This window comes from Arachis hypogaea, chromosome 16 (assembly GCF_003086295.3).
Source record: "Arachis hypogaea cultivar Tifrunner chromosome 16, arahy.Tifrunner.gnm2.J5K5, whole genome shotgun sequence".
NCBI classification, from domain to species: Eukaryota; Viridiplantae; Streptophyta; class Magnoliopsida; order Fabales; family Fabaceae; genus Arachis; species Arachis hypogaea.
Window position 1 is genome coordinate 114,206,199 of NC_092051.1, and position 11,483 is coordinate 114,217,681.

At 34.6% G+C, this 11,483-nt stretch overlaps 1 protein-coding gene across 1 annotated transcript; it reads left to right on the top strand.

The window, feature by feature from the left end:
* Positions 1-8,923: 8,923 nt before the first annotated feature.
* LOC112757385 (uncharacterized) lies at positions 8,924-11,077 on the top strand. The gene is made up of 2 exons (XM_025805972.1): positions 8,924-10,030; positions 10,151-11,077. The coding sequence occupies exons 1-2, from the start codon at positions 8,924-8,926 to the stop codon at positions 11,075-11,077; spliced, it is 2,034 nt and encodes a 677-aa protein (XP_025661757.1).
* The last annotated feature ends 406 nt before the right edge of the window (positions 11,078-11,483 follow it).

Genomic DNA, 11,483 nt, shown 5'->3' on the forward strand with positions numbered 1-11,483 from the left:
ACATGCTGTAAAAATTTTCCAATTATAATCCAGTTTATTGTAAAATTTCTTTCAATAATTAAACTTTCTCTACTGTATTCAAAATGTATGAATTACAGGTACTATAATATGAAGGAAAACATCAAACTAAATATACACCAATAACCTGCCATTTTTTATACCCAAAGAAAGTTGAATATACACCAAAAAATCTATCCCCCTGATGCTTTATCCCTAAAACCCTGAACCCTAAACACTTAAAACCTAAACCTTAACCCCTAACCCGTAAACCCTAAAACCTAAACCGTAAACCCCTAAAATCCTAAACCCTAATACCTAAAACCCTTAAACCGTTGTAAAAAAAAACAAACAGTATTTTATAACATAAAAACAAGATTCTGAAGTATATATATATGTAAAATGTGAAATACAAGAAAATTCAGAAATACACCCAAAAGAACACTGCTTTTACACCCAAAAGAATGCATGCTCTCGCTCCTTTGTGTGCTTCTCATCCCTGCCCAGAAGTGGTGATCCAGATAGATTGGAATCCATATATGACGGTCTTCATAGAGATCTGCAGAATACACCCAAACACAGACTATAAATACACCCGAAAAAAATTAAATTTACACCTCTACTGCAGATTTTAAACAAACATTACCTGAAAGCCACTTATTGTCCACAAGACCAAAATTCAGCAGAAAATCATTCCAATTCCTATCAAATGAGTCTTTAAGCACACCCACGCTTCTTGCACTTCTCTCGTAATGTAATTCCTCACATCCTTTTCAATAAAATTTAACTTGCGATGACCCCCGGCAGCCGCAACAAATGATTGGTAAGTTTTGCTTGGTCTAATACCAGCCTCCTCGTTATTCTCTATTGTACGATGAATGGACATGCTTAGTTCCCTGTGCTGTTTGAGATATTTTAGATTTCTATTTTCTCTCTCTGCTACATGTAATCAATTGATTCTTAATCTCGTTTCCCTTCCTATTTGTGCTCCGAACTCTTGTAGAAAATCCTACAGCCTTGGCGTAGTTCCTGTAAACTTTTCCAGCATCTTCAAGGGTGGTAAAGGTCATTCTAACCTTGGGAACAAACTGGTCATCAACAGAGAGAGGCTGCAGAATACACCATGTCAAAAACAAAAAATACACCCAATCATGTCTGATCTAATACACCCGATCGACAACAACTCAGTTAAAATAACAAAAAAAGCAGTAAACTGTAAATACACCCACACTTCCCGCAAAAATACACCAAAAAAAGTTCTGATCTATACACGATCGTCTGCTATAAATTGCAGATAATTAATCAAAACTAATACATTAGATTCAATCCACAGATTTATGTTCACGTGTTAGTTTCACAGTCAATGTTCACGAATTATTCAGCTACACAATGTTATACAAATAACTGCAACAAAATTCAGAGTAATCATATGTAAATCAAACCTCAGGAACTATGTTAGATTCAAATTCATAATCCACTTCGCCCTGATTCAGCTGACAATCTGAGGTTGAATCATCCATTATCTTCAAACGAGTTCAAACTTTGATTTTAGATACCAGAAAATCGAAAAGAAAACGAAGCTGGAGTTACAGAGAGAGGAACTAACGTCAATGACGAAGAACAAACCAGTGAGGAAGGAGGAGAAAAGAACGATTGAAAAAGCAAGGAAAGACGCGCGAGAAGAAGAACGAGCAGATTTGGAAAGAAGGAGAACGAAGAAGGAAACAAATCTTTTAAATTTGGTAATTATATATAGCACGTGTAAGGGACGTAGTACTTGCAGCGTGTTTTGAAGGGTTAGGGGTTAATTGACTTGTAATGCTTACAAGTCTTAATAGCTTGTATGTAGAGCTTTTCCGTTTATTTATATACTTTTTACAATTTTAAAAAACACTAAAAAAAATAGCAAAACAATCCGTCGAAATGAATACTGTATAAATTATCTGCGACGAAAAAGAAAAAATTAAATGGAGATTCGCAATCACAAAAATGGGCTCACCCTCACAAATAAATGGGATGAGAATCGTGTGTGGTAGAAGTACTCGCTCTATGGAAATCCATAAAATCCTTACAACGTGTTAAATTACCATTGCCCTTGAATGCTTGAAATTGAAATGACATGGATGGAAATAGGACTTTACGTTATTTTTTTTTAAATTGTGACATTTTTTATAATAAATCATAAATGTATTATGAGGTTTTAGTGTGTATATTAAATTATGTTAGATTTGTTTATGTTATGATTTTTGTTAGATTTTCTTTTAATTTTTTAATTAATATTCATAAATACTTGTTAATATATTCATATTTTTTATAAAGACAAATAAATAGAGATTCATAATGGGTATTGTCGCAATTAGGGCTGGCAATGGGTAGGGTAGGGTAGGGTTTGGACTCTATCCTAACCCTACTTGCGGATTATATTGAAAACTTTTTTAAAATTCTATTTTATCCTATCCGCGGGTTGAAAATTTCTCAACCCTAATCCTAACTTTACCTGCACCATAAAGTTCTAAACCCTATCCTATCCGATCCTATGTGCAGAAAAATAAAAAAAAAATTTCAAGCAAATATAAAATTCAACCATTCCAAATTTCATACATATGAATAAATTAGAAAATAAAAAATTAAGTTCAAATTAAAATTAAAAAATAATAAAATCTTAAAAAAATCTAACATAAAATTATAAATAATATGATCACCAATTAGTTTAGTAGTTATTTCAAATTTTTATAAGAGAAAGATTGTGGGTTCAACACTCACTTTCTTCACTACATACATAACTTTTACATATATATTATATAATATATTAGGGGTGCGGATAGAGAAGGATAGGTATACCTTGAACCCGTATCCTACTCTACCCGCAAGTGAACTCATACCGCATTCTATCCTTCCCGCAACGGATAGGGTAGACAACTCTATCCGAACGGGTTGGTCTGGATTGGGTACCTACAGGTAGGATATAAATTATCACCGCAGGTGAACTCATACTGCACCCTACCCTACTCGCAGCGGATACGATAGACAACTCTACCTGAACGGATTGGTTTGGATTGAGTACCTACAGATAAAGTATAAATTGTCAGCACTAATCGCAACGTTCCTGTTCAGGACGGTACAACTTGCAGGTGACTGTGGAAAAAAAAAAAAAAAAAAAAGATATTCATCGCTTTTTTGAAAAAAAAAATTGTGTTATAAGATTTGGAATCGCTACTAATCAATTTTCTATAAAAATAAAATGGTTGATGTCAACAAATAAAAAAGTCTGTTATACTAGAATTTAAGGTCGGGGTCGATTAAAAATAAAAAAGGTATTAGCACCATATCGTTTGTTTTTTACAAGAATACTCCTTGAAAAACATAAAGAATAAAATTTAAAAATATGTATTACATTATTTTTTTATTTAATCATAACAATCATTAAAGTAGTTGAATAGATTATAATGTGTATGTATATGTATGTATGTGTGTATCTATATGTATATATATAAAAATAAATTCGTATTAATGCACAAGAATGTGTGATAGCTTAGTGGAAACTCTTGCACAAACCATCATCATTGTTCAGAGAACATTTCTTCTCTCTGGTTAAGGTATGCTTCTACTACTTTTTTTTGGTTCAATTTTTTAATGCTAATGTGCCGAACTAAATTAAATTATAGGATGATAAAATTTATATATTAACTCTAAAAGAAAATTTAAAATAAAACAGTGAAGAAATTTTTATACTAGAAATATTTAGTTTTATTGGTTTCTTAAAATTTTTTAATAAGTTTCTGGAGATTTTTTTTTTATGTACTGAAATTTTAATATACTATTTCTGAAATTTTTACTAAATGATCACTCTAGACTTTTTTTTTGAATTTTTTTGTAAATGTTTTCAACTTCCTCCTTCTTTTGTTTCTTTTAATTTTTTAAAAAATTTTCTTGCATTATTATTTTTTCAAGTTTTTCTCTCTGATCTCTTAAATACTTATTTATCTTGATATTTCACTACAGCAAATGCGGAGTCTAGCGACGGAGAAACAACGGCCCTAGCTAAAAACGCCGCTAGTTTACAAGATCCTGGCAGAGATCCGCGGCGGTGTGGCAGGTACCGCTAACCTCCCTGGATATCGGCCGTGCAATCCGAACCGCTTCGAATTTGGTGTATATATCTTCAACTAACCATGCTGATTTCACTTAGCCTCTTGGCGCAAACGAAAGCACGAGCAGAGGCGCGAAGAGCACCCAACCTCCCTCTAGCGCAACCTACCCGCGAGTACACCCAGAAACTCCGCCAGGTGAGTTTCAATTCCTTAATTCAATTCCCCATTTTACTTTACTGCTATTAATTGAAACCCCCCTCCCCCCAAATTTGCAGAAACCCGTCACTTCATTTTGGTAGCGCGCCAAACACGAGCGGGAATAGAGCCGCGTACCATCTGCTCCACCCGGCGCTTTCGTGTTCGCCGTCGAATCGCGCAGCGACCAACTGTGGTTCCATCACCGGCGACGAAGTTGAGCATATCATCGGTAGTGCGTGAAACCCCGACACCGTCCTCCACCGTGCGCGAATCCTAGCTATCGCTGCCTCCCCCTTTCACCGGTTTGTTCTTCCACATTGAGCTTTTCTTCTGGTTTTCATTATTGGTTCAGAGTTCTGAACATGTATTTGTCTATATCTTCTATAAATTGTGGCTAATTGAAGCGGTTTCGAGTTAGGGATTTCATTCAGTGCGATTAATTTTTTATTGCTTCTCAAACATTATTGTAAAAAATTATATTTCTTCAAACAAATCTGTTCCCAACTCTAATTACTATAGGCATCGATTTTAGAATTTTTTTCAGTTCAACTGGCTTGTCTGATTTGTTTCCCAAAACAATGATCTCTTGTGAATAATAGGCCCTCATCAGATTGAGTATTAGTGAACTCGATCGAATTGTGCTAAAGGCTTATTGTTTCTGGACATAACTAAAGTAAGATAATATTAGAATGAACAAAAGTATAGCAAGTTGCTGCATGCAGCATGTGCTGCCAAGTCGTCTTTATTTAAAGTCAATTTGTCTTAACCAACCATTTCTAATCTCCACGTTAGAGACATGAATCGGTAAAAAAACAAAAAAAAATGTTTAAAGAGGTGGCCACATGTATATAGGGTAGTCATTGACTTTTCTCTAGTTTTATTTGATTTTTAATTAGGTTTTACAGTTTAAAACCATGTTAATAAATTTTTATGCTAAACAAACCATTGGAACATGTAATTGTTGCCTCCCCTCCTCTTCCTCCTTTCTCAAATTATGGTATTTGAACTTGTAACACTAATATTTGATCTTTTAAGTTTGGATCTATTTGATTATTTCATACTTTATTCAATTTGGTTAAACTATTGAAGATAGATGAAGACAGCAAGAAAGTGACCTCAGAGAATTAAGATGAAGAGGAGTAAACAATTTTGAATGTATAAACTATTGAATCCACTATGATAAATTTTATTTAGCAATATTGCATCCATTCATCTTTTGCATATGTGAGTAGTAGAATTGATCATTCTCCTAGTTAGGAAAGGGTTATAGTAAGAAGGATTTGATCCTGATGTAACCATAATATTGTCTATGTGTTATAACCAATACTTACCTGCATTGACAACGTCTCACCACTGCATCTTTTGCCTATTAATAGTAAAATTAAATTCGAATAAGCAATATTATGTGAGTTTTGGAAAATCTTGGATAACTGATAATATAGTATATTTGATGACATTCTAATTTCTAAAAACTCTGACTAATGAATTAACTGTTGATATGATTAGGAGTTACTAAGTTATAATAAACATATAGATACATGAGTCTTTATTCCATTTTTAGTTGGACTGATTGGTACCTGTTATGTTCAACAGATTTCAACAGAATTATTAATACATTTATTCATTTATTATATATTTCTCTGCCTGTGCCTGGACAGAAGATTGAACGAGCTAAGTTTTATCTAGCTGTGGTCTATAGAAATTCTCCATGTTATGTCAGTCGTTGATTCATATACTCAGACATAGCTGCTGGTTTCACCCTGCATGTTTTATGCTGTCTCATTTTGTCTGCTGTTATGCCATAATACAAGCTGCAAGGCCTAGTTTCTACTATATATTATTATAAAAGGAAACAGATCAGAGAGAGATAGAGAGGGGGCAGTTAAATCAGAATATATATGACATGCTCTTTATGTTTACATGTCACTAGAAGAGAAGCAATTGTTAATCACATATTATTTCATATATGTCTCCTATGAATGGATGATTGACCATTCTTTTAGTTTATATATTAAATAAATTAAAACAGTATATAACTATGTATACATAACGATTAATCAACGAGGATAAAATGCACTTAGAGTTTTTAGGTAATAGTAATAGTAGGAAGTGAAATTTGACTTAATAAATATCAATTAGAGATATAATTATTTATGTACTTATTTTAATTAGTTTAATTTTTTTCAAAAAATAATTAGAGGTTTCCTTTGTATTATTATTTATGTGAAACTTGAAATTAGTACTTAATTAGTTTCCTCAGTTAGCTAGCTTGGCTGGTTTAGATACTAATTATTGATAGAGAACTTGGTTTACATAAGATAGGATTTTGGTCAATCTTCCAAGTATGAAAAACAATGGAGATATTATATATGGACTCTGCGTGTTTACTTATAAAGTTTCATTTTTTTTAGAATTCTTAGTTACTAAGTTTAGCTTTTGTGCTTTGTTAATCACATTTTTGTTTCCTCTTGCTCTGTTTAAGACCTTAGCACACAAAAAAAGTGCTCTGTTCAAGACATTACTGAGTTTCTCTTTATTGTTACTTCACTGACCGAGTTTGTTCCCTAAGATTGTGTTGGGATTCTAGCACTTATTATTTTTCAAATTGGTTCATGATTACTTTGATTTCTACTATTTGGTTTGCTTTAGTATTAATCTTTGTGTTGGTAATATGAAATGACTAGTAGAGCTGTTTATGTAGTCTTAAAATAAGTTGATAGTGAGGAACTTTTGAGGGATTGGTCTAAAAATAACATAGCAAGATGTATATAATATGACTAGTGGAGTTGTTTTGGGGTATACTAATCAAATTGTGTTCACTTTTATGACCAACTGTTGTCGTTTTTCTAATGATAATAAATGAGGATAGTACAGCGATATGCTACTTTCAATGAAATATTTAACATCAACTTTGGTTGATATTAATATATGCACCATGATATAATAAAGCTGCCGATTAGGCTTCTTACCATATTTTTCTTCACTTGATATGTTTCTTTATATTGTGATAGGTTATTGTGATAGGACCTGAATTAATTCTTATTGAACTGCATCTGAATTGTGTATTTACATCTTAGTTCTTAGCCAATGATCATGGTCATTGATTTTCTTTATCCAGCTGATAAATGACAAATTTAAGGTGGAGTATTAGTTATACTCTTTTGGTAATAATATCAATAGTTAAGTGCTGAAAAGGCCATCTTCATTTTAGTGGACAATGTACTTCCTCCTACAGGAGCAATTATTTAAACCATATATGAATAGAAGGATGAAGATGGCTTTCTTTATGTAACATACAGTGGCTACAATTTCTTTTCGGATCTCACTTCCCACATGCATTAGCCATTTCCTTATATTGTTTACTATGATTAATGATTTGTATGATGAATTCGTTACATTTCTCAAATCAGGAACCTTGATTTATCTCACTGACATGTACCGTTAATGTATATATAAAAATGATCATAAATGAAAGATAAATAATGATGTATCACTGAAAATCTAATAAATAAGGATCAGGCAAAATGAAAAGGCAACTTGGAAGATGGGAAACAAGTGCTGGAGGTGTGGGAAGAGATGCTCACCAAAACATTTTTCAATTTATTTCACTCTCGACATGAACAGATTCAAAGACTTTCTTGTTTTTTTGTGCACTGTGATCTGTTATTTATACTTTTGTGTTTTATATCGTTACACTCTAACTTTTTTTCCTGCCCCCTTTTCTTTAGGTGATAAGGAAGTTCGTCTTTTCCATTTCATTTTTTGGCTTCGGAACCAGAAATTCTTTCTTTCAGTAATTTCTTAAAAGTGCAGAATTAGACCATGAGTAAGCAACTTTTCTAATACCATTTATATTCTATCTATTATCCCGGATACAAGTACCTTTATCTATGTTTCATTTTCGGGTTATTCTCCCGTTCTCTCTTTTGTATTACTTACTGAATTAATATCGAATATTACTCTCCCGTTATGAAGATTTAATTATTAAAAAGGATCTTTAATACTAAAATTATTAAAAAAGACCAAATCTTTTTATAATATTTAAGAAGAATATTCAAATCTTATTATAAGGAAATAAATATATTCTTAACTATACTTTTATTTAATTTTTAAAATCTTTAATATATGTTGTTTGATTCTTAACGTTATACAGATATGCATGAAAATTCACTTGAGATTAATAAGTTAATTACTTTTAAAAAATTTAGTCTAAAAGATTGTCAGGGAGATTTGATTATTAAAATATTAATTTTTAACTGTTTATTTATTTTTTTATTATTTTTAAATTAATTATTTTTATATTTTTAAAATTTTTAGTAATTTTATTATTTACTTATTTATTTATTTATTTATTTAGTTATTACTTTTATGATCTTTTGTCTTTTTTTTCGTTGGGTAAAGATCACAAAAATAAAAAATATTATAAAAGATTTGATTCTACATCTTAAACATTATAAAAAGATTTAGTCCTTCTTAATAATTTTGGTATTAAAGGTCCTTTTTAATAATTAAATCTTCCTAACGGTTCTTAAGAAAAATTTTCCCTTTAATATATCCCGTTGGACAGTACGTCCGAAATTTTTTTTTTATTATTTTCTATTTGTATTTCCTTATTAAAGTTTTATTCATTCATTTATATGAACATCATAAAAATAGATATAGATAAGAGTTGGATCTCAAGGCCACGAGGTAGTATTGAATACAAGGCCGGGTTGAACAAATTTTTGGATTTCGCATTTGCGAATGCATCATCCGATGGGATGATACATTGTCCATGTCCTTCGTGTGGGTTCCGGCTATTCCAAACTAGAGAGGATGCTTACGATCACTTGCTGTTAAAACCGTTTCCTGCTAAGTATACTTTTCGGTTACATCACGGGGAGAGACACGTAGGAGAGAGTTCTACTGAGACACATGAAACTGACCCTGGTAGCGTCTATCGAGATCCAATGCGCGACATGGTTCGTGAGGCATTCAACTTTCCAGATTCTGTTGTCGATGAAGATGACTCGAGCAACAAAGATTTTGAGGGGGATGCCGAAGAGTTGCCTTATTTGTACAGCGAACCTAGTCAGGCGGCCTGTCATTTTGATGAGCTGCTTGAGGATGGAGAGCAGGAATTGTATCCGGGTTGTGCGAAATTCTCGAAGTTGGCTTTCTTGGTCAGGCTATACCATATAAAGTGCATGTGCGGCGTGAGCGACAAGGCATTCGGAATGATACTAGAGTTACTGTGTGAGGCCTTTGAGCACGCAAAGATTCTGGCTTCACTGCACGATGCCAAGAGGATCATACGAAAGCTCGGTATTGCGTACAAGAAGATAGATGCATGTCCGAATGACTGCATGCTATATCAGGGCAGCGATCAAGTACTGTCTAGGTGCAAGATATGTGGGACCTCGAGATGGAAGCAAAAGACTAGGAGGAATTCCATTATCCGGATCAATGTGGTTGTTAAGAAGAAAGGGAAGCCGCAGGCGGCGAAGGTTCTTCGGTACTTTTCCCTTGTTCCACGACTGCAGCGGATGTTCATGTCCAGTAAGACATCTGTTGACATGTTGTGGCACAAGAAAGGTCCTAACTCGGATGGTTTTTTGAGGCGCCCACGAGACGGAGAGGCATGGAAGGCATTTGATAGAAGATATACTCACTTCAGTGGTGATCCACGCAGCGTTCGCTTAGCCTTAGCTAGCGATGGCTTTAATCCCTTCGAAAATCTCAGCTCAAGGTACTCGATCTGGCCCGTGATTCTCATCCCCTACAACCTGCCCCCATGGAGTTGTATGAGACCCAGCTCTTTCTTGTTGTCTATGATTATTCCCGGTCCCAAGATGCCTGGTAATGACATAGATGTCTATTTATAGCCGTTGATAGATGAGTTGAAGCAGCTGTGGCGTGGTGTTGATACGTACGACGCTAGTGAGAAAAAAACATTCAAGCTGCATGCTGCGTTGATGTGGACAATCAGCGATTTTTCAGGGTTGGGCAACTTATCTGGGTGGAATACGTACGGTGGGAGAGCATGTCCTACGTGCAACCTGGATGCCGAGTCTAAGCGACTCACGTTTAGTCAGAAATGGTGTTTCATGGGTCATCGGCGCTTTCTGAAACAAGGCCACAGATTTCGGCAGGACCGGGTCAGATTTGATGGGAAGGTAGAGGCCAGAGGTCCGCCTGTAACATTGTCGGGTGGAGATATTTTGAGACAGTTGGATAATGTGCATGTCAAGCTTGGCAAGGTGCAAACGGAAGCCGGTAAAAGAGCGCGCGGACAACAGGCTGCATTACAAGACGAGTCTTCTTGGAAAAAAAGGAGTATATTCTTTGAACTCCCATATTGGGAGTATAATTTGTTGCGTCACAATATGGACGTGATGCACATAGAGAAAAATATGTGCGACAACATTATCTACACGATACTGAACGATAGTGGTAAATCCAAGGACAACCTCAAAGCTCGAAAAGACCTCCAGCTGATGGAAATTAGGCATGAACTCTGGCCACGAAAAGATGGAAAGTATCCCACTACAATATTTTCCATATCGAATTCACAGAAGGACGTTTTTCTTAGGAACTTAAAGAATGTCGTCTTTCCAGATGGTCATTCAAGCAACATATCTCGCTGTATTGACCTACAACAGCGAAAAATATCCGGCTTGAAAAGTCACGACTCCCACATTCTCATGGAACATCTTCTCCTAATAGCTATCAGGAATGTATTGGAAGCCCCAGTGGCAGCGTCCTGGCTGATTTGTCAACTTTCTTTAGACGACTATGCAGTAAATCTATAGACCCTGAACAACTTCCTCTCCTACAGGAACATGTGATCCTCACTCTTTGTCAAATGGAAATAATTTTTCCACCATCTTTCTTCACAGTCATGGTACATCTAACCGCGCATCTGGTCGAAGAGGTACGCCTAGGGGGCCCGGTCCATTATAGGTGGATGTATCCAATTGAAAGGTAACTATACGACTAATTTTACATTTGAGTTATTTCATAAGCTAACAACCTAACACATATCTCGCTTGTAAAGGTACCTAGGTCGTCTTAAGCAGTACGTGCGTAATAGGGCAGCACCGGAAGGATCAATTGCAGAGGGCTACTTATCCGTTGAGATTCTCACTTTTTGTTCCAGATATCTAGATAACGTTGAAAGCATGATCAATCAACCATTGCGTGTTGATGATCGACCGA